The sequence below is a fragment of the Tachyglossus aculeatus genome, chromosome 11 (assembly GCF_015852505.1).
Source record: "Tachyglossus aculeatus isolate mTacAcu1 chromosome 11, mTacAcu1.pri, whole genome shotgun sequence".
Classification (NCBI taxonomy): Eukaryota; Metazoa; Chordata; class Mammalia; order Monotremata; family Tachyglossidae; genus Tachyglossus; species Tachyglossus aculeatus.
The window spans coordinates 52170104-52193625 of NC_052076.1; the positions used below are offsets into that span (position 1 = coordinate 52170104).

Here is a 23522-nt window from a genome sequence, read left to right on the forward strand (position 1 = left end):
CCAAGTCCCCTTCCCTGCTTCTCTCCCAACTCCGTCGCAGGCCGAGGGGGTGGTCGGCGTCATCGGCGGCTTCAAGAGGCCACCCAAACCGAAGGGTTTTGCTTCAGTCTGGAGGAACGGCCGATAAGGCCACCCTCTATCTGAGGAAATTCTTCTAAAAGCACTGCCCAGTTGGGCCCAAGGGAAGCTTCCCCTTTCCCGTCATCAGGACGGCAGGAGACACAAAGCCCAGCTTGGACTTCCCAAGCGCTCAGTCCAGTGCTCTGCACACAGTAAGCGCTCAATAAATACGATTGAATGAACGAATCATCATCATCATCAATCGTATTTATTGAGCGCTTACTGTGTGCAGAGCACTGTACTAAGCGCTTGGGAAGTACAAATTGGCAACATATAGAGACAGTCCCTACCCAACAGTGGGCTCACAGTCTCAAACCAGCGCTATAAGGAACATTTTAGCCCTAGGTCTCCCCCGGGGCTGGAAGAGGTAAGGGCGCTTCAGGAAAGGAGGCAGCTGCCGTCCTAACTCATTCCCTAGCGGTGTCTAACTCGTTCACACCTTTAAGTTATTATTTTTCCAGAGAACGAGTTACCGACCCCTCCGGGGATGCACCGAAACAAATACTGGCAGTGATAAGGCCCACGTCACCAACGGGGGGTTAGGAGAGCGATCGGGGCAGGAGGGAGAGAATCGATCTTCTCCCAGCCTCCAACATGGCCCCACAATGGTTCGAGAGTCAGTGTCCATTTCCCGTTTTCTACTGTCAGCAGAGGAACACAAGTGGTTTTATTTTTTTTTCCCCCCGGCCCCAAAGTCTCTGGTCATCTTTCCGTGTCCCGCCTGCAGAAGCTGCTCCAGAACTTTTTAGAAAGAGTTGGCGGGGGTCAGTAGCCCTTCCACGTCTCCCAGCGCTACTACAAGCCAGTGGTAGAGGGGTCGATATCATAATAATAATAATAATAATAGCATTTAAGCGCTTACTATGTGCGGAGCACTGTTCTAAGCGCTGGGGGGGATACAAGGTGATCGAGTTGTCAGACGTGGGGCTCACAGTCTTAATCCCCATTTTACAGGTGAGGTAACTGAGGCTCAGAAAAGCCAAGTGACTTGCCCAAGGTCACACAGCAGACGTGGCGGATCAGGGATGCCTGGTCAGAGTTCTGTCTTGGTCCTTGCTGCTCTCCCACAGTCACACCGGACTTCCGGCTACTCTCTCGCATCCCCCTCATCCTGTTTGGGCATGAAGAAGTCTCCTTAAAACCGAGCTCAAATATTAAAAAAAGAAAATATTGCCGCCGCCCGCTCTGTGTCCCTTTTGTTCCTGTGGTAATCCGCTGAAGCTGGAATGGGGTATTAAAATGCATCTACAAGAAAGCCAAATTAAAGTGGCTCTAGAGCCCGAGGCAATAATGCTCAGAGCCAGAGTTAAGATTAACTGCCATGGTGGTTGCCTTTGTGACCGACACACACACCGTGGGGTTGCCGGGAACTGAGGTAATTAATTTCAAAGAAGCCCCTGTGGCATCAGCCAGCACACTGAGTGAAATTTTCCCCACAGAGCCTCCCTTGACCTGCCCTGAGCGTTGTGTACAGCTTAGATAATTATAAATTATTATATAAATTATAATTAAATTATTATTTAGATAATTTATAGCTTCTTGAGGTCCTGAAGGAAGTGGTCCGGTGAAGTTTTAACCAGAAAATAACTATGCTAGGAACCCTGTCTGCTGCCAACGAGACAATCACCAAAGTGGCCCTTGGCTTAGCTCTTTTCCCTGGGGCCGGGACCCTGCGAATTAACTGTTCACAAATAAAATCGAGGGAGACTGTGAATGTTTTCAGGTCCTGATATAGACAGAGCAGAAACCTTTTGAAATTCGTTGCCAGAGGAATCCTTAGTGATACGAGAGGACTTTTCCTTCACAAGAAACCCTTTCTTAAAAAAAAATGGTACTTGTTAAGCACTTTCTAAGGTGCCAGGAACTTTACTAAGTGCCGGGGCAGATACAAGCTAATCAGGTTGGACGCGGTTCCCCTCCCACACAGGGCTCGGTCTCAATCCCCATTTTATAATGAGGTAACATCATCAATCGTATTTATTGAGCGCTTAGTATGTGCAGAGCACTGTACTAAGCGCTTGGGAAGTACAAATTGGCAACATCTAGAGACAGTCCCTACCCAACAGTGGGCTCACGGTCTAAAAGACAGTAACAGGTACAGAGAAGTCAAGTGACTTGCCCAAGGTCACGCAGCAGACGAGCGGTGGAGTGGGGACTAGAACCCAGGTCCTTCTGAGGCTCAGGCCCGTGCTCCATCCACTAGACAACACTGTTTACCGATCTATTACTTCCTTTTTACTTTCTTATTTGCTAGCTACTGCCTCGGCTCTCGAAGGACAAGGCCGCACTGATCCCATTAGCCCAAGCTTTAAGCGTCTGGAGGTCCGTTCCACGTTATCCCCATTTTACCGAAAAGAAAACAGTTAAAGAGCCACGAGAGAGCCAACTTCTCCGAGTTTTCAGCGGACCAACCGGGAGCAGCGTGCACACCTCCGGCTGTGGCCCGGACTAATCCTCCCGCCCTCGCCTCCGCCGAAAGTTGCTCCTGTTATAACGCGAAAGGGAAGACCACCACCACTGGGAAGGGCCTGGGCGCCGATATCAGAAGGAGCATTTCACTTACTGCTAGCGCAACCACATTCGTTGCTAATGACGGATGAAGGCGTTTCGGCAAATGCTGGCGGGATTCGCCTCTCCAGCCAGGTTAGAGGAAAGAGCCAACGGCAAGGCTCCCAGAGGCTAGGGACGGTCCCGCCAAGTTCAGACAGAGATCCGGCCAAGGAACACCACCATTCCTTGTGGTATTGCCCCTACTTCCAGGGCTGACCCCTCCGAATGCGGGCTACTTGGAGTCTTTGGGATCTCATAGCTAGGACGGGGTTTTTTTTTCTCTTCGAAACGTAAAGAATGGGTTTCGTCCCCTCACCCCTCCGGCAGAAACCTAGGGAGGAAGAAGGCGCAAACACCAAAAGGAAAAGCTATTAGTTTATATAGATAGAGATATATAGATATATAGATATATATATATATATATACTGTGTTTACATAGTCCACAAGTTAAATGCAGATATCCATAAGAAGAGCATTAACAATAAAAATACAATCTGTGTGTAGCCAAGTACAGAGACTTAAAATGGTAAAACAGCAAAAAGGATCTCACAAAAGGTACAAATATACAGTACAAATTGATTTATTTAAAACAGTTACAAAAAAGCACAACAAAATAGAGATTATCCTTAGAATTATTAATGCTTTAGTTAAAGATCAGGTAGGATTAGAGGGCGAGAGACAGCATCGGGTGAGGGGAGCACCTGACTAGTTCTAAGGCTTTAGATACAATGCAGTTGGTTACATGGTAATTCAGCCATTACATACTGGGGATTATAGTTGAGGGATTGGTCATTTATCTACAGGGAACTCCTACCTAAAATAGTTCAGTCCATCCAGTCCTCCCCAGTGAAGTCCTTCCCTCCTCCTCGGGACCCAAAAGTCACCTGGAATGCCACTTTCCCTCCCCAGGCCCGCCCGCCTGCCTCCCCCCGTGTAAGGTGCTGTGCGAACGGAGCAATTTGCTCCCTTTGCGGATGGGACGGACGCTGTTTGGCTAAGGGGCCCTATTTTTAGTTTTTTAGTTTTCAACTCGAAAGGACGCCGGGGACCAGCCCTGTTTTAATACTCCAGGTCGGCCTTATGGGCGCCGAAAGTCCGCTTTCCCGCCCCCTGCCCCCGGCAAAAATACAGATTCTCCTCTGGGCCTCGAGGCAGCCGAGGGGACTCACCTTCTCCCGCCTTTGGCTCCCTCAGCACTGGCCTAATAATCTGTAGCTCACGCCTAAGTGCAAACTCCCAGTCCAGCCAGCGGATGCGTCCCCACCTCGTCAACGGCCCCCTCTGAGGAATCTCAGTCCCCACGGTGGGCCAGGAAGACGGGAACGAACGCGTGTGAGATTGGCGGCGGGTAAAGGCACGAGGGTAGTCGCCCCGGATCACTGCAGGCGGGAACCCGGCTTTCCAGGCCATCGCACTGCTGGGGGGGTTTGCAGTACGGATAGCTTTGGGGGGTGGGGATGGGGGCGTCACTTGGACTGTCAATTTTCCGTTTACGGGGATTGGAAGTGGGAAAACAACAACGACGAAAAAAAATCTTTAGTGTGAAAAGTGCATTTTATTATTAGCGCTCCTGCTAAGGAGACTCAGCAGGGCCGAGGCTGCACCGCCCTTCTCCTCTTTCCATCCACAGTCCTCTGCATAGTCTGCAAGTAGGGGCCGGGCTGGAACTCAGCTCCAGCTCTCCGGGGGCCAGTTTATCTCCTGGGCCCGGAGATGGGCCCCTTAGGAGAATAAAGGAAGAGCAGCAGACACTCAGGTGCTTCTTTAATTATTGCATAATGCTCGACCTTCCCTTCCCAGAAGCTGACGGGAAAACGGCTGCTCCCCGGCCAAGCCCAAGGAGGTTTCTAGCCACTTCCTCTGCTCTGAGTGGGACTCGGCCCTCCGGTCGTAGTGTTACTACAGCTATTCTCGTCTGGAATATATTGCAGCTTCAGCGAGTGAGTTACGCCCTGCCCTACTGGGGCGGGAAGTCTCCGCCAAACCCCGGCCCTTACTCCGATCACCTTTCCCTTTGGGTTCCCACCTTCGGTTCACCTCTTCCTGGGCCCCAGCTGACGATTCCCAGGTGAACTCTTCGGTGACTAGAGCATTTCAGCCGACCCAGGGCGGGGATTCCAGGGCAAAGACTGCCCGGGGCCTAAAAGAAATCCCACGAGTCCAGAGAAAACTCAGCCTGTGGTTTAAGTGGGAGACCCTATCGTCAGTGGGCCTCGGGTTAAATTTTATAAGCGGACCACACTCCTCCGTGATCTCTAGTCATCCGTCGGCAGGCTCGAGTGTTGAAACCGTCCCCGCGAAGGTTCTGCGACTTGCTTTTCAAAGGGTGAGGCCCCATTGCTTTAGATGCCTGCCCCTCCATGAGCCTAGGGTTCTAAGTAAATGGAACTAGAGAGGTGTTTTTGCTTAAAGGTTTCCCCTGCAATCAATCAACGGTTGAGCTTCTGGCGCCTCTTCGTCACTTCTGAAAACGGGTCACAGGTTACCACCAGGAGAGGAAATCAAGGAAATTCAGGGCACTAACAGGTACGGCTTGCTCGTTTCCCCTTCAGAGCACTGGGAAGAGACTCATCTGGGAAGCAGAATCTCGTACCTCCACGGTTTGGCATGACAAACCGGACACCTTGTTGTGAAATGACGACGGTGGAACACGGACTTGGAAACAAACGGGATACCTCCCGGGTTTCTCCCCCTCCTCGCCACCCACCCCTGACACGGACGCACAACTTGGGCTTTATCTAAACAGCCGAGAGAGAGCCCGGGGAGCGTGCCGCAAAGCAGGAGCTTGACGGTAAAGCGACACAGAGCGCAGACATTTGGGGCACTGAAACCGGGCTTTCGCCTCCCACGCCTTGGTGTGGGCCGGACCGCTCGGCCCTAAACTCCACACCAGCAGGCCTGAGAGGGCTCGCGGACTCCGAGGTGTACGCTGGATCCCCTCGGCGCAGTCGGAGTATCTAAACACCTCTCCCTATTGCCAAGCCCCAAGGAGCCATTCTACCTACAGATCAGCGAGGGCCTCTGCCCCTCTACTTCCTTCCCATCCATTCCCTAGCCGGACTGCCAACGCCTTGCTCCCGCCCTCTGGAATTCCCGATCCCTCACCACTCGCTCCTTCCTCTCCGAGGCCTACCCGTTGTCCGAATCCCAGACGGGAAGGGTTCCCGCTGACTTGACGGACAGGAGGAGGAGGCTCTCCCACCAGCCCCCGACCACTAGGAATGCAGAGCGAGGGAGGAGCCCAGCTGGGGGGGAGAGTTTGCAGCCGAAACCCCTCTGAAGCCATTGCGCCGGCTCATCAAGATGGAGGGACGATACGGTGCCCGAGCGCACCACCCGCTGAAGGGAAGCGGCTGAAAAACACCGATTAACCTGGGAACCAACAGAGAGGGCAATGCAGCACAAGAGCAGGGCACAGCATTCCAAAATCAGTGCAGTCGGGGGGGATGCGGTGGTGGTGGGGGGCACCCCCTAGATTCGAAAAATACCCAAGAGGGTAACTTTTTGCTTAAACCCAAGTTCCGACCTTTTACGGGGCCAGGTTGATCATCGAGGAATAATTCCTCGAGGAATAATAATTTCCCAAGACCCGCCCCCCGGGGTGAATGGCACTGGGATGGAACTTCCAACAGGGCTGGAGGATGCGACCGGCAGACTTAGGCAAGAGAACAACATTCACGGGAGTCCAGGTGCCATAGATGGCATATCCTCCCAAGGCTTAGTGTCCAGAGACAGCTCCCCCCAAGACTCAACCCCCAGGGCCCCTCCGAAAGACAGGGAAGCGGTACTTGAAGGGAAAGGGACAAAGGGAAGGGAGGCGCCAAGCACGGCCTCAAGGCTCGGCGAACAGGGTTAGCGTTTTTTTCCTCAGGATACAGAGCGGATGGCTCAGGGAGGCTCTGCTCAGGGGATGGACTCCAGAAGCTGGTCACAGAGCTACGTTCAAAGGGTAAAACACCGCAACGCGGGGCAGGCGACGGACAAGCAAAGTCTCAACGGCTCTCCCGCCCCCCACGGGCTAGGCTAACCGGGGACGGCAGCCCCGGACCCCTACAACTGCTCTGTTCTCAGAAGACCCCAGGAGGTAGGTAAAATGATCATCTCCGTTTTCGCGGCTGGGGAGCGACTGAGGCCGAGGGGTCACGAGGATCGCTTACGGGCCCGGAGTCGGAGGTGAGGTCGGGCTCCCGGGTCTGAGCTCAGCCTGAATCTGGAATCTACACGTTAGACGGGATCTAAGTGGGTGAAGTCTGTAACCTGAGGGAAGCCAGACGAGAGCTAGGGTGTCGCCGCCCTGAGTTCCCTTCCAGAGCCTCAAACTCTCCCCGGAGAGCCGTCCCTGGGATCATCGGCCAAGGAGAAGGACTGTTCCCTGCTCCCCGGGAAACGCCACGGGCCCGGCTGGAATGGCCAGCAGGCAGCAGCAGCCTGGGATCATCTAGACCGGTGATTCTCAAATATTTATCGAGCGATTCTTGATCGTTTTGGTTTAGCTACCAACAGAATACCCAAATAGTCGAAATGATAAATGCCCTCATTAAAAAAATGTCTCTTTCATGTATTTATTTGCATGAAAGTTACCGTCAACTTAGACTTTAGCATTATTAGTCCATTTGTAAAAAGGCAGGGCCATAGCAAAATAGTCTTTGAGAACCAATGATCCTAGGATAGCCCTAAAAAAATTCTAGACAGGGAAGGGGATCTGCAACAGGACACCAACCCGTCCTTAGGGTTGGCGGGGGGATGGAGGGGGGCGTAAACCGGGGGAAGCTGAACGGCGGGCGAAGCAGAGGGGGGAAAAGGAATCGGCAAAGGTGGCAGCCTCGGTCAGCTCGCCCTCTGGGTCTGTACTAAGATGGGGGCCAAGGGCCGCAAGCCCCAGCGGGCGGCTCGGCTGCACGGAAGCGGGGCCCGCCTCGAGAGGAAATGGAGCTGACCCCAGCTAAAGAAGGGGTGGAGGCGGAGGGCGGTGCAGTCCCAGAGGGGGGTCAGACCCCACAGCCGGGCAGGCCAAGGGGCCCGCTGGAGAGGACCAGCAGGCACTTGGGCACCGCACGGGCCGGGCACACCAATCCTACAGTCACAAACTTAGGAATTCGGATGCGTTTTCCGAGCCGGCCAAACACGATTTGGAGGTTTGGCTTCCTCGGGTCCGGCCCACCTGGCCCTCTTCCCAATTCGGCTCCTTCCCGCCCACCACGGCGGCCCGCTTCCCCGCCACCCCCTTCCACCCCCCACCTTCAGCTGAACACCGGAGGTGCTCCGGAGTCTCTCTCTCCCTCGACCAAAAAGTTGCAGGAAGCTTGTGGGATCGGGGAGGGTGAGGCAGGAGGAAAGGGTGGGGCGGGAGGCCAAGCGGAGACTTTAGAGGAGAGCCTGCTCCTTGCCGACAAACCCCGAGACCTCCGACCGTAACCAAATGACCTTTTAAAGTGCACATCTCTCAAAAGAAAGGCCCTACGGTGGGGACCCCTTATTTCCGACAGCGGCCCCGCCCCCCCCCCCCCCCCCCCCCCCCCGCCCGCAAAAGAGAAAGGAGAAGACTTCGGACAGTTAGACTGCTACTATAAGCTGCGGATCATAGTTTTTGGCTCTTTGTCCCCTTCCTCCCTCCCTCCTCCACCCGCTGGGCCCCTCCCCTGGCAGGAGCCGTGGGGGCGGGGCGGGGCGGAGGGAGGTGGGCACGGTAGGAGAACCCCGGCATTTGGAATGCTTCGCATCCCCTCCCCTCCCGGATCTGCGGCCTCCGTCCCCAGCAGCCTCTCCGGAGGCTCCCCCGCACAGCCGCCCGCCCCCTCGCCCCGAGCAAGGGACCCCGCGGGGAGAGCCTGGCGTTCCTCCCTCGCCACCCCATCCCCACTCCCTCGGCCAGGGGAGCGGACTCCCCCGGCCGACCCACCGCTCCACGTGTGCAAATTCTCCACCTGCTCACGGTGAGGACCGCCCACGGGCCACAGCCACGTTCGCGGGCCTTGGCGGGGGGGACGGACCGCCGATCACTTTCCCGCGTTGGAACGGCCTTCGATCGACAGCTTCACCTCCTGCGGAATGAAGGAGGGGCGGAGCAGAGCGGCCCGGGCCTCCTCCCCCTGTGCGCTGTATCTTTGGAAGCCCGGGGCCGGCCAGCAGGGCTGAGCGCCCTGCTCGGGCCGGGAGAGGTCGGCGGCGGGGCCGCTCGGGGCTCCCGCCCCGTCTCCCGGCGGCTGGCACTTCCTGTCACTGTCACATGGCTCTCTGGCTCCCAAGACCGTCCTCTCAGGCCTCTCTCGGGCAGGACCCGGCTGTCCCGGGGAAGAGCGGCCGGCCTGAGGAACGGGGTTACCGTTCAAACTCTGTAAACTGATGGAGATGCAGACGTCGCCCACCTGCAGCCGGTGGCAGGGCAGAGAGAAGAGCCGCGCGGTCCGCCCGGGGCTGCAGGAGGACCAGCCCTGGCCGTAGACGAAGAAGGGGTGCTCCGGGGGCACGTCGATGCTCACTCGGCTCTGCTGCTCCCCGACCACAAAATGCAGCGTGACGAAGCCGGGCCACTGGCTCTCCTGGATGTCCACCACCGTGCTGGAGTCGATCTTCAAGCCCCCGCTCGCCTCGGCGCTGCGGACGAAGTCCTGGGTCTGCAGTTCCTCCACCCGCTTCAGCTCTCCGGTGGCCAGCTGGATGATGGCACCTTTCATGAAGTGCGAAGGCAAATGGGACGCGGGTGGCGGCGGGCGGCGGGGCCGGGTCCTCCTCCGGCCCGGCGGCCCGGGCCCGCGCGGCCCAGCTGCGCGGCGCCGGGCTCTCCGGCCCCGGGGGCGACGAGCTCCGGGCGGCCCCGACGGGCACCGGGTTGCCGTTGGCTAGCGCCACTGCTCTGGGCGGAGGAGGTCTGTGTTTCGCCGGCCCCTGGGGCGGCGTGTGCGGGCCCCGGGCCGCGCCTCTCGCCTCCCCGTGATGGTCGGAAATGTGATGGGACAGGTTGAGGGGGCTGGGCTGGTCCCTCCTCTGAGCCGAGGCCAGCCGACGGTCCTGAGAAGCTAACGCACCGACCACCCTCTGGACCTCCAGGTCGGTGTCCGGGGTGCCTCGGTGAGCCGGCACCGCCGCCTCGAGCCGAGGAGTCCGGGGCCCCGAAAACGAGGGCCCGTCCGCCGCGCCTTCCGCCGCCGCCGCCGCCGCCCCGAGGCCCCGGGCGTCGGCCCCCGGCTCGGCCGCCCGCCTCACCGGGTTCCTCTCCGGCTGCCTCTGACCTCCGTTGGCCGAGGCCGCGTCCAGAGCGGGCTGGCCCTCCCGCGGGGAGGGATCTGGAGTTTCTCCCGGCGGGGCGGCCTCGTGCGCGGCGTACCCCGCGGGGAGCCGAGACATCTGGTAGTACACGGGCATCCGGCCCGGCGTCAGATCCACCGGCTGGGAGCCGGGGTGGTGCTGGAGCTGCAGCTGGCCCGGGGGCGGGGTGCCGGAGGGGACCTTGTTGAAGGGGTGAGCCGGGGAAGGGGCCGGGGGAGGGGGGGTGGCTCCTTCCGGCAGAAGGGAGGCGTATGGCACGAAGTGAGGAACGTGAGAGGTCGTGAGGTTGGCGGAAGGGGAGAGGAGGGGGCTGGGCATGAAACTGGGGGGCACGGCATAGGGCAGGGCGTAAGGTGACCCGATGAACTGCAGGGACGTCGGGGGGAGCTGGGCATAGTGGATGGGAGGGTAGTGGATTCCCGGATGCTGAATCAACGAGGATGCTACATTAAAGGCCGGGGGGAGGGGGCTCATATTCACCACGGAATGGAGGCCGCTCGGAGAAAAAGAGGCCGGGGGCACGGCCACTTTATACAGCATGCCGTACTGGTCCACCGTCAGGCCCGCGACGGCCTCGGCCCCATCGCAGCTCGAGCCGGGCCTCGCTCCCGCCTGGCCCTGCCCGGTCACCACTACCCCTCCGGCCCAGTCAGGAGGGTCGCTGACGGGGGCGTGGTTGGTCGAGCAGCTGGCGGTCCTCCCCATGTCCTCGCTGGTTACGGGGAGATCTCGTTTCTTTGGTGGAAGGCATTCCTGACTCCTCTCATGAACGGGTTTCATATTGCTCTGTGGGGTACCCAGAGCCCAGAGGGGGTCGACCTGCTCCGGGGGACATCAGAAGGGGCTCCTCCGGGGCTTCCTTTCCTCGGTTGGGCGGGACCCCCTCATCTGGTAGGAAACAAACCAGAGGCAGAGAGGAATGACCTGGGCGAGGGTCGGTGGGCACGGGGAAGGCTTCCACATTCAGACAAGCTGAATGGGTACGGGGAAACGGCCGGGGCGGGGCGCGGAAAGGAAGGGGGGGGGGACGTTGGGGATGACGAGGCAGGACAAAAGAAAGCCAGGTGGACCCAAATGGTTCCAGGTGTGGCTCCCTTTCACCCCCATTTGGGGCTGGACATTAGGGGAAACCGGGCACCTGACACAGAGGTGAAAGAACTGCATTAGATGATGCAGATGAAGGTGGTGATGATGATGAATAAACAGCTCTAGGGCTCTGCACCGCTAGCGGGAGGGAAACAGATTCAAGGTTAATCCCATCTGAAGATGCCCTGGCCTTGATTGCTCACTCCTCCCTGCTTCCCCTTCAGTAAAGATGCACAGTCCGGGGTACTGACCCTATCTCCTTAAGTTTCTTGGTTTCTCCGGGCTTGGCTAATCTGTCATCCATCTCCCTCTCATCTTCAACTCCATGATCTCATCACCACTTCCTCTCTCCTGCCCTATTCTATGATCTCACCTACTCCAACGCTCCACCCCCACCACGGCTGAATTTTCTCTCCTCCTTTCTCAGCCACACCATCTTGGCAGTCTCTCTTGAGACCCCGGGACTCCCGACTTCTGAGGGGTTTTTTTCCTTCTGGCTCTGTCACACTCTTCCCTTCTACTCCCGAGTCTCCAGCGCTCATCTCTCTTACTCTGCCTTCTGCTTATCTTCAGCTTGGTTCTGTGCACCAATCCAATCTCCCTTCTCCTCAGCGCTCTACAAGCTGCGGTTGGTTTTTCTTCTCCACAATCTTTTTGCCCTCTGTGCTAATGCTCACTCGTTATTTCTCAGGTTAGGGAGAAGAAATGGCTTCTTTTCTCCCACCTGGACTGCTCTTACTTCCTCCTCTCTGCTTTGCGAGGCCTCATCCTCTTGATTCTCTTTCCCATTTCCTCACGGCCTTGCAAATGGGTACTTTTCCTTAAATTCTCAAATTGATCGCTGTCCACCCACTTCCTAAAAGCCTGACCGTGTACCACAATACGGTCCCACTTTTCCTTTTCTTTGGGCCTGGACAATTCCTAGAAAAAGGATCCCTTCCTCTATCTTTCCTCTGTCAACTCTCTCCAGCATTCTTAACCGCTGTCAAGAGCATCTTAAGCTTTAAAGCCTTTCTCCTTACGAAACTCACTGCTCTCACCTTCCAACCGGCTTTCAGCTCTCGGGAGATATTCTTGGAAGATGAAGACATTCCCCCATTAGCTGTACCAAGTGCTGCTCACTTTTTCCACACAAACCCCAGGGCTGCTCTTCACCAAGGAATCTAACGAGATGGCTTTGTTACCTGAATTCTTCGTGGGGCTCCTGGGGAGTTGTAATTTGAAACAGTTTCCTCCCGGCTGACCTGATAGTCTGGAAAGAGAACAGGAGATGAGTGAGACGGCAGTTTCACCCCAACCCTCCCCAGAGCCACCGGACAGGGCCAAAAGCAGTAATGTTTGCAAAAGGTCCCCGTCCTTGTCCATTTCTCTACCGTAACACGTTCAATTCAAGCTCTCTACAAAGAAGAAAGTCACTTGACTTCTCCGTGCCTCTGTTTCCTCTTCCGTAAAATGGGGATAAACTACCTGTTCTCTCTCTCCTCAGACTGTGAGCCCCGCGATGGGCCGGAATTAGGTCCCGGCTGCCTGTATTACGTAAACCCCAGCGCTTAGTGCCGGTATTGGCACATAGCAAATTATAACTACCATTATAATAGTAGCAAGCACTTAAATACCTCTAGAATTACTACAAAGTACACAGAAGGGTAGTTGTCAAATCAGAGAAACACCCCAGCTCTTTCCTGTTAGTTGTTGGTGAGGCATATTCTTAGGAAGAATCTCTCGCTCAGACTTTTCCCTCCCCTAATAGTACATTCCTTGATCTATGACCGTCTAATGTTGCCTATCCTGTGATTACACACGTATTTAACCCTCCTTTGCAGCTGTATCCACAAATGGGAAAATCATGGCACATACACAAAAACACAGGCCAAAAGGGCTCTGTTTCATACGACCTCGCCTTTGACCACAGGTGATGAAAGCAAAGTTTGGAGGGGGGCGTTTTAATGAGGGAGAAGTTGGGGCACAGAAACTACCATTGTTTCTGGAACAGAAAAGGACAAGAAGAAATAATAAATGACAGCTTTCTGACAGAAATGGACACTAGCCCCTATATGCCCCAAATGCCATCACAACAGGAGTACTCAAGCAGAGTGTGTGAGGTTTCTGCTGACAGCGTGGTCAGTGGAAGAGCACAGGCCCGGGAGTCAAGAGACTTGAGTTCTACTCACAGCTCTGCCACTGGCGTGCTGTGTGACTGTGGACAAGTCACTTAAATTCTCTGTGCCTCAGTTTCCTTATGCTTTCCTTACTGTAAAATGTTTTCCCTTCCTGTGAGCCCCATGTGGGTACCCCACAATTAGTACATACCACGGTTATTACTAAACCCAGCGCAGTTAAATCTTGTAGGAAAGGGGGATAATCACTAAGATATTGCAAGTCAGGGCTACCAACTATACAGTCCTGGGAACAGAAGGCTTAGGGTATAATATAGAAGACGGCGGCAAGCTGAGGCGTATCCAAGGACAATTCCAGGCCACAGTTACAGAAACCCAATATTACAGTAGGAAAGAAAAATCATATTCCCTTCTAGACCCCAAACAGTTTCAAAACCGTTCAATTTGGCTTTAATAGCGAGATACCATTTCAACAAGATTGTCCACACTCTCAACTCCACAGAATAAAGTTATATCAGTCTTGGGATAGGGTAGGAATAGGAATGCAATGTAGAGAGGGAATGAGGGGACACAAAATCCAGAGCAAGAGTAACAGGTAATGCGTTTTTTCTTGGTACCAGATACCCGCACGATTCTTCAGAATAGATTCTGGAGGAATCGTTCCTCGGCACCCTAGACAAAGGTTCTTTAGTGCAGGGAGAAGCTGCTCCCTTCCCGCCCTGAACTCATTCGAGAAGAAAGCTCTGCAGAACCACTAATTAGCCAGGACCATCACTTGATGAAAATTAATATTTCGTTCCCATTTAAGCCCGGGCCAAGGCAAACGAAGAATGGGTGGTGAAAAAAGAGATCGGGCAACAAATACCTACGAAATGACTACTCGAAGGGATAGCTTCACGATCTCTCCCCGTCTCCAAAGGTCCCACATCCCGGAGACACGGGAGGGAAAGATTCCTGGGCTACTGACGCCTTCCTACTTGTTTTGCTGTCTGTTTCCCCCTTCTAGACTGTGAGTCTGTTGTTGGGTAGGGATTGTCTCTACCTGTTGCCGAATTCTACTTTCCAAGCACTTAGTACAGTGCTCTGCACACAGTAAGCGCTCAATACGACTGAATGAATAGCCCCCTCTCCGCCCCACAGCACTGGTGCATATGCATTATTCTATTTATTTTATTAATGATGTGTATGCACCTATAATTCTATTTCTCTATTTTGATGGCATTGATGCCTGTTTACTTGTTCTGTTTTGTTGCCTGTCTCCCCCCTTCTAGACTGCGAGCCCGTTGTTGGGTGGGGACTGTCTCTATCTGTTGCCGAATTGGGCTTTCCAAGCGCTTAGTCCAGTGCTACGCCCACAGAAAGCACTCAAGAAATACGACTGAATGAATTGGACTTTCAAAGCGCTTAGTCCAGTGCTCTGCCCACAGTAAGCGCTCAACATGACTGAATGAACAAATGAATTGTCCTTTCGAAGCGCTTAGTCCAGTGCTCTGCCCACAGTAAGCGCTCAACATGACTGAATGAACAAATGAGTTGTCCTTTCGAAGCGCTTAGTCCAGTGCTCTGCCCACAGTAAGCGCTCAACATGACTGAATGAATGAATTGTCCTTTTGAAGCACTTAGTCCAGTGCTCTGCCCACAGTAAGCGCTCAACATGACTGAATGAACAAATGAGTTGTCCTTTCAAAGCGCTTAGTCCAGTGCTCTGCCCACAGTAAGCGCTCAACATGACTGAATGAATTGTCCTTTTGAAGCACTTAGTCCAGTGCTCTGCCCACGGTAAGCGCTCAACACAACTAAATGAACGAATGAATTGTCCTTTCGAAGCGCTTAGTCCAGTGCTCTGCCCACAGAAAGCACTCAATAAATATGATTGAAAGAATGAATGAATTGTACTATCAAAGAGTTCAGTCCAGTGCTCTGCCCACAGTCAGCGCTCAATACGACCGAATGAACTGACCTCTCCCAAGCGCTTAGTCCAGTGCTCTGCCCACAGTAAGCGCTCAACACGACTGAATGAACGAATGAATTGTCCTTTCGAAGCGCTTAGTCCAGTGCTCTGCCCACAGTAAGCGCTCAACATGACTGAATGAATGAATTGTCCTTTTGAAGCACTTAGTCCAGTGCTCTGCCCACGGTAAGCGCTCAACACAACTAAATGAACGAATGAATTGTCCTTTCGAAGCGCTTAGTCCAGTGCTCTGCCCACAGAAAGCACTCAATAAATACGATTGAAAGAATGAATGAATTGTACTTTCAAAGCGTTCAGTCCAGTGCTCTGCCCACAGTCAGCGCTCAATACGATTGAATGAACTGACCTCTCCCAAGCGCTTAGTCCAGTGCTCTGCCCACAGTAAGCGCTCAACACGACTGAATGAACGAATGAATTGTCCTTTTGAAGCGCTTAGTCCAGTGCTCTGCCCACAGTAAGAGCTCAACACGACTGAATGAACGAATGAATTGTCCTTTCAAAGCGCTCAGTCCAGTGCTCTGCCCAGTCAGCGCTCAATAAGTACGACTGAATGAATGATTGAATTGGACTTTCAAAGTGCTTAGTCCAGTGCTCTGCCCACAGTAAGCGCTCAACACGCCTGAATGAACTAATGAATTGACATTTCAAAGCGCTTAGTCCAGTGCTCTGCCCAGTCAGTGCTCAATAAATACGACTGAATGAATGATTGAACTGGACTTTCAAAGCGCTTAGTCCAGTGCTCTGCCCACAGTAAGCGCTCAATAAGATCGAATGAATTGTCCTTCCCGAGCACTTAGTCCAGTGCTCTGCCCACAGAAAGCACTCAATAAATACGATTGAAAGAATGAATGAATTGTACTTCCAAAGCGTTCAGTCCAGTGCTCTGCCCACAGTCAGCTCTCAATACGACTGAATGAACTGACCTCTCCAAAGCGCTTAGTCCAGTGCTCTGCCCACAGTAAGCGCTCAACACGACTGAATGAACGAATGAATTGTCCTTTTGAAGCGCTTAGTCCAGTGCTCTGCCCACAGTAAGCACTCAACACAACTAAATGAACAAATGAATTGTCGTTTCAAAGCGCTCAGTCCAGTGCTCTGCCCAGTCAGCGCTCAATAAGTACACCTGAATGAATGATTGAATTGGACTTTCAAAGCGCTTAGTCCACTGCTCTGCCCACAGTAAGCGCTCAATAAGATTGAATGAACTAATGAATTGACATTTCAAAGCGCTTAGTCTAGTGCACTGCCCAGTCAGCGTTCAATAAATACGACTGAATGAATGACTGAATTGGACTTTCAAAGCGCTTAGTCCAGTGCTCTGCCCACAGTAAGCGCTCAATAAGATCGAATGAATTGTCCTTCCCGAGCACTTAGTCCAGTGCTCTGCCCACAGAAAGCACTCAATAAATACGATTGAAAGAATGAATGAATTGTACTTTCAAAGCGTTTAGTCCAGTGCTCTGCCCACAGTCAGCGCTCAATAAATACGACAATGTATTGACCTCTTCCAAGCACTTAGTCCAGTGCTCTGCCCACAGTAAGCGCTCAATTAATACGATAAAAGGAATGAATGAATTGTACTTTCCAAGCGCTTAGTCCAGTGCTCTGCCCACAGTGGGTGCTCAATAAATACGATTGAAGGAATGAATTGTACTTTCCAAGCGTTTAGTCGAGTGCTCTGCCCACAGTAAGCGCTCAATACAACTGAATGAACGGATGGTCCTTTCCAAGCGCTTGGCCCAGTGCTCTGCACACAGTCGGCACTCAATAAATACAACTGAACGAACGAATGAATTGTCCTTCCCAAGCGCTTAGTCCAGTGCTCTGCCCACAGTCAGTACTCAATAAATACGACTGAATGAATTGACGTCACCCAAGCGCTTAGTAGTCCAGTGCTCTGCCCACAGTAAGTGCTCAATAAATACAATTAAAGGAATGACTGAATTGTACTTTCCAAGCGCCTAGTCCAGTGTCCTGCCCACAGTCAGCGCTCAATAAATACGATTGAATGAATTGTCCTTTCGAAGCGCTTAGTCCAGTGCTCTGCCCACAGCAAGTGCTCAATACATACGATTGAAGGAATGAATTGTACTTTCCAAGCGCTTAGTCCAGTGCTCTGCCCACAGTAAGCACTCAGTACAATTGAATGAACGGATGGTCCTTTCCAAGCGATTAGCCCAGTGCTCTGCACACAGTCGGCGCTCAATAAATCTGACTGAATGAACGAATGAATTGTCCTTCCCAAGCGCTTAGTCCCGTGCTCTGCACACAGTAAGCGCTCAATCAATACGACAATGAATGAATGGTCCTTTCCAAGAGCTCAGCCCAGTGCTCTGCACACTCCCAAGCGCTTAGTCCAGTGCTCTGCACACAGTAAGTGCTCAATCAATACAACTGAACAAATGGTCCTTTCCAAGCGTTTGGCCCAGTGCTCTGCACACAGTCGGTGCTCAATAAATACGGTTGAATGAATTGTCGTTCCCAAGCGCTCAGTCCAGTGCTCTGCACACACTAAGCGCTCAATCAATACTACTGAATGAACGAATGGTCCTTTCCAAGCATTTAGCCCAGTGCTCTGCACACAGTCAGTGCTCAATAAATACAGCTGAATGAATTGCCCTGCCCAAGTGCTTAGTCCAGTGCTCTGCACACAGTAAGCGCTCAATCAATCCGACTGAATGAACAAATGGTCCTTTCCAAGCGCTTAGCCCAGTGCTCTGCACACAGTCGGCGCTCAGTAAATCCGACTGAATGAAAGAATGAATTGTCCTTCCCAAGCGCTTAGTGCAGTGCTCTGCCCACAGTCAGTGCTCAATCAATACGACTGAATGAACGAATGGTCCTTTCCAAGCGTTTAGCCCAGTGCTCGGCACAGTCGGCGCTCAATAAATACGACTGAACGAACTGTCCATGCCAAGTGCTTAGTCCAGTGCTCTCCACACAGTAAGCATTCAGTCAATACGATTGAATGAACGAATGGTCCTTTCCAAGAGCTTCTCCCAGTGCTCTGCACAGAGTACGCACTCAATACGAGTGAATGAACGAATGGTCCTTCCCAAGCGCTTAGCCCAGTGCTCTGCACAGTCGGCACTCAATAAATCCAACAATGAACGAATGAATTGCCCTTCCCAGGCACTGAGTCCAGTGCTCTACCCACAGTCGGCGCTCAATAAATCCGACTGAATGAATGAATGAATGAATTGTACTTCCCAGGCGCTTAGTCCAGTGCTCTGCCCACAGTCAGCGCTCAATCAATACAACTGAATGAACGAATGGTCCTTTCCAAGTGCTCAGCCCAGTGCTCTGCACACACAGACCAGTGCTTTGCACGGTTGGCGCTCAATCAATATGATGGAATGAATGAATGAATTGTACTGTCCAAGCGCTTAGTGCAGTGCTCTGCCCACAGTCAGTGCTCAATAAATCCAACGGAATGAATGAATGTGTCCAGGTGGGGGGGCGGGGGGGGTGTCTTTAATTCATTCGTTCAACCGTATTTATTGAGCACTTACTGTGGGCAGAGCACTGGATTAAGCGCTTGGGAAGTCCAAGTTCATTCATTCCTTCATTCAATCGTATTTATTGAGCGTTTACTGCGCACAGAGCGCTGGACTAAGCGCTTGGGAAATACAATTTATTCAGTCATTCATTCAGTCATTCATCCATTCAATCGTACTTCCTGAGAGCTTACTGTGTGCAGAGCACTGGATTAAGCGCTTGGGAAGGACAAGTTCATTCATTCATTTATTCCATCGTATTTATTGAGCACTGACTGTGTGTAGAGCACTGGACTAAGCGCTTGGGAAGTCCAACTTCATTCATTCATTCAATCGTATTGACTGAGCGCTTACTGTGTGCAGAGCACTGGACTAAGCGCTTGGGAAGGACAAGTTCATTCATTCATTCATTCTATCGTATTTATTGAGTGCTTACTGTGTGCTGAGCACTGGACTAAGCGCTTGGGAAGGACAAATTCATTCATTCAATCGTATTTATTGAGTGCTGTGTGCAGAGCGCTGGACTAAGCGCTTGGGAAGAACAAGTTCATTCATTCATTCAATCGTATTTATTGAGTGCTGACTGTGTGCAGAGCGCTGGACTAAGCGCTTGGGAAGGACAATTCATTCAGTCAGTCATTCCTTCAATCATTCATATTTATTGAGCGCTTCCTGTGTGCAGAGCACTGGACTAAACGCTTGGGAAGGATAAGCTGGCAACATCTAGAGACGGTCCTTACCCAACAGCGGGCTCACAGTCTAGAAGGGGGGGCAGGCGTCCTTAATGGGGTGTCGCCTGATAATGACAGCATTTGTTAAATTCATATTCATTCAATCGTATTTATTGAGCACCTCCTGTGTGCAGAACACTGTACTAAATGCTGGGGAAGTCCAAGTCGGCAACATCTAGAGACGGTCCCTACCCAACAGCGGGCTCACAGGCTAGAAGGGGGAGACAGACAATAATAATACTAATAATAATGACGATGATGGCATTTCTTAAGCGCTTACTATGTGCCAAGCACTGTTCTAAGCACTGGGGGGGATACAAGGTGATCAGGTTGTCCCCCGTGGTGCTCACAGCCATCATCCCCATTTTAGAGATGACGGAACTGAGGCTCTGAGAAGTTAGTCAATCAATCAATTGTTTTTATTGAGTGCTTACTGTGTGCAGAGCACTGTACTAAGCACTTGGGAAGTACAAGTTGGCAACATCTAGAAGTTAAGTGATTTGCCCAACACAAAACAGAACCTATCAGTTCCCTTATCTGTAAAATGGGGATTGACTGTGAGTCACCCTGGGGGACAACTTATAATAATAATAATAATAATGATGATGACATTTATTAAGCGCTTACTATGTGCCAAGCACTGTTCTAAGCGCTGGGGAGATTACAAGGTGATCAGGTTGTCCCACGGTGGGGGCTCACAGTCCTAATCCCCGTTTTCCAGATGAGGTAACTGGGGCCCAGAGAAGTGAAGTGATTTGCCCAAAGTCACCCAGTTGACAATTGGTGGAGCAGGGATTTGAACCCATGACCTCTGACTCCAAAGCCCGGGCTCTTCCCACAGAGCCACGCTGCTTCTCAACTTGATTACCCTGCAATAATAACAATAATTGGCATTTGTTAAGTGCTTACTATGTGCAAAGCACTGTTCTAAGCGCCGGGGAGGATACAAGGTGATCAGGTTGTCCCACAGGGGGCTCACAGTCTTAATCCCCATTTTCCAGGTGAGGGAACTGAGGCCCAGAGAAGTGAAGTGACTTGCCCAAAGTCACCCAGCTGACAATTGGCGGACCAGCATTTGAACCCATGACCTCTGACTCCAAAGCCCGGGCTCTTCCCACAGAGCCACGCTGCTTCTCAACTTGATTACCCTGCAATAATAACAATAATTGGCATTTGTTAAGTGCTTACTATGTGCAAAGCACTGTTCTAAGCGCCGGGGAGGATACAAGGTGATCAGGTTGTCCCACAGGGGGCTCACAGTCTTAATCCCCATTTTCCAGGCGAGGGAACTGAGGCCCAGAGAAGTGAAGTGACTTGCCCAAAGTCACCCAGCTGACAATTGGCGGACCAGCATTTGAACCCATGACCTCTGACTCCAAAGCCCGGGCTCTTTCCACTGAGCCACGCTGCTTCTCAACTGGATTACCCTGTAATAATAACCGGCGTTTGTTAAGCGCTTACTATGTGGAAAGCCCTGTTCTAAGCGCTGGGGAGTTTACAAGGTGATCAGGTTGTCCCACGGGGGGCTCCCAGTCTTCATCCCCATTTTCCAGATGAGGGAACTGAGGCCCAGAGAAGTGACGTGACTTGCCCAAAGTCACCCAGCTGACAATTGGCAGAGCCGGGACTTGAACCCATGACCTCTGACTCCAAAGCCCGGGCTCTTTCCACTGAGCCACGCTGCTTCTCAACTGGATTACCCTGTATCTACCCCAGCGCTTAGAACGGTGCTTGGCACGTAGTAAGTGCTTAATAAATGCCATTATTATTATTATTATATTAAGAAGATAAAATCCCCCGGGCCTGGAATGCCCTCCCTCTGCCCCTCCGCCAAGCTAGCTCTCTTCCTCCCTTCAAGGCCCTGCTGAGAGCTCACCTCCTCCAGGAGGCCTTCCCACACTGAGCCCCTTCCTTCCTCTCCCCCTCGTCCCCCTCTCCATCCCCCATCTTACCTCCTTCCCTTCCCCACAGCGCCTGTATATATGTTTGTACATATTTATTACTCTATTTATTTATTTTACTTGTACATATCTATTCTATTTATTTTATTTTGTTAGCATGTTTGGTTCTGTCCCCTGTCTCCCCCTTTTAGACTGTGAGCCCACTGTTGGGTAGGGACCGTCTCTGTATGTTGCCAACTTGTCCTTCCCAAGCGCTTAGTCCAGTGCTCTGCGCACAGTAAGCGCTCAATCAATACGATTGATTGATTGATTGATAAAATGTGAAGAAGGGGGAGGCTGAGGAGGAGGAGGCGGCGGCTGAGGAGAAGGAGGGTTTCAAGGCTCCCCCTTCTCCTCAGAGTGGGGGTCAGCGCGGGGGCGGCCGGTCCGCCTCCCCACGGGGGGGGGGGGCCTCATGGGGGCGGACGTCGGAACTCACCGGCCCATCTCACGGCGCTCCCCGGCTCCCTCCTCCCGCCGCCGCCGCCAGTCCTCCTCCTCCTCCTCCTTCCGCCGCCTCCGCCGCCATCCCCGGAGCACCGCCCCGCAGCCAGCGCCCCCCGCCCGGCGCGCGGAGATGCCGTCACCGCGCGCCGCCCCGACGCCGGCGCGCCCCGATGACGTCACGGGACGGCGGGCGGCGCTGGGGGACTGAGGGAGGGCGCCGCGCCTGCGCAGTCGGGGAAGCGGCGGCCCCGCCCCGGCGCCCCCCCTGAGGTAATCCCTCATTCATTCATTCCATCGGATTCATAAGGATGATAACAATAATAACAGCATTTATTAAGCGCTTACTATGCGCAAAGCACTGTTCTAAGCGCTGGGGAGGGGACAAGGTGACCAGGTTGTCCCACGGGGGGCTCACACTCTTCATCCCCATATTACAGATGAGGTCACTGAGGCCCAGAGAAGTGAAGTGACTTGCCCAAGGTCGCACAGCAGACATATGGAGGAGCCAAGGATGATGATGATGGCATTTATTAAAAGCTTACTACGTGCAAAGCACTGTTCTAAGCGCTGGGGAGGGGACAAGGTGATCAGATTGTCCCACGGGGGGCTCACAGTCTTCATCCCCATATTACAGATGAGGTCACTGAGGCGCGGAGAAGTGAAGTGACTTGCCCAAGGTCACACAGCAGACATATGGAGGAGCCAAGGATGATGATGATGGCATTTATTAAGCGCTTACTATGCGCAAAGCACTGTTCTAAGCGCTGGGGAGGTGACAAGGTGATCAGATTGTCCCACGGGGGGCTCACCGTCAATCCCTCGAAAAATTGACTTGAATTGAGGAATCTCCAGTTCCTCAATTCAATCGCTCAATAAATACGATTGATGATGATGATGATGAATCCCCATATTACAGATGAGGTCACTGAGGCGCAGAGAAGTGAAGTGACTTGCCCAAGGTCACACAGCAGACATATGGAGGAGCCAAGGATGATGATGATGGCATTTATTAAGCGCTTACTATGTGCAAAGCACTGTTCTAAACCCTGGGGAGGTGACAAGGTGATCAGGCTGTCCCACGGGGGGCTCACACTCTTCATCCCCATATTACAGATGAGGTCACTGAGGCGCAGAGAAGTGAAGTGACTTGCCCAGGGTCACACAGCAGACCTATGGAGGAGCCAAGGATGATGATGATGGCATTTATTAAGCGCTTACTACATGCGAAGCACTGTTCTTAGCGCTGGGGAGGGGACAAGGTGATCAGGTTGTCCCACGGGGGGCTCACACTCTTCATCCCCATATTACAGATGAGGTCACTGAGGCGCGGAGAAGTGAAGTGACTTGCCCAAGGTCACACAGCAGACATATGGAGGAGCCAAGGATGATGATGATGGCATTTATTAAGCGCTTACTACGTGCGAAGCACTGTTCTTAGCGCTGGGAAGGGGACAAGGTGATCAGGTTGTCCCACGGGGGGCTCACAGTCAATCCCTCAAAAAATTGACTTGAATTGAGGAATCTCCAGTTCCTCGGTTCAAGCGCTCAATAAATACGATTGATGATGATGATGATGATGATGATGATGATGAATCCCCATATTACAGATGAGGTCACTGAGGCGCAGAGAAGTGAAGTGACTTGCCCAAGGTCGCACAGCAGACCTATGGAGGAGCCAAGGATGATGATGATGGTGATGGCGTTTATTAAGCGCTTACTACGTGCAAAGCACTGTTCTAAGCGCTGGGGAGGCGACAAGGGATCAGGTTGTCCCACAGGGGGCTCACACTCTTCAT

At 52.9% G+C, this 23522-nt stretch overlaps 1 protein-coding gene across 1 annotated transcript; it reads right to left on the bottom strand.

Annotated features, from left to right (window-relative positions):
* Positions 1-8503: 8503 nt before the first annotated feature.
* On the bottom strand, positions 8504-21767 carry ATXN1L (ataxin 1 like). Its single transcript, XM_038754013.1, is given in 4 exon segments — positions 8504-9368; positions 9370-10824; positions 12207-12274; positions 21719-21767. Coding segments are annotated over 2 exon segments (2049 nt in total). The 5' UTR covers positions 10717-10824; positions 12207-12274; positions 21719-21767; the 3' UTR covers positions 8504-8666.
* Between the last annotated feature and the right edge of the window lie 1755 nt (positions 21768-23522).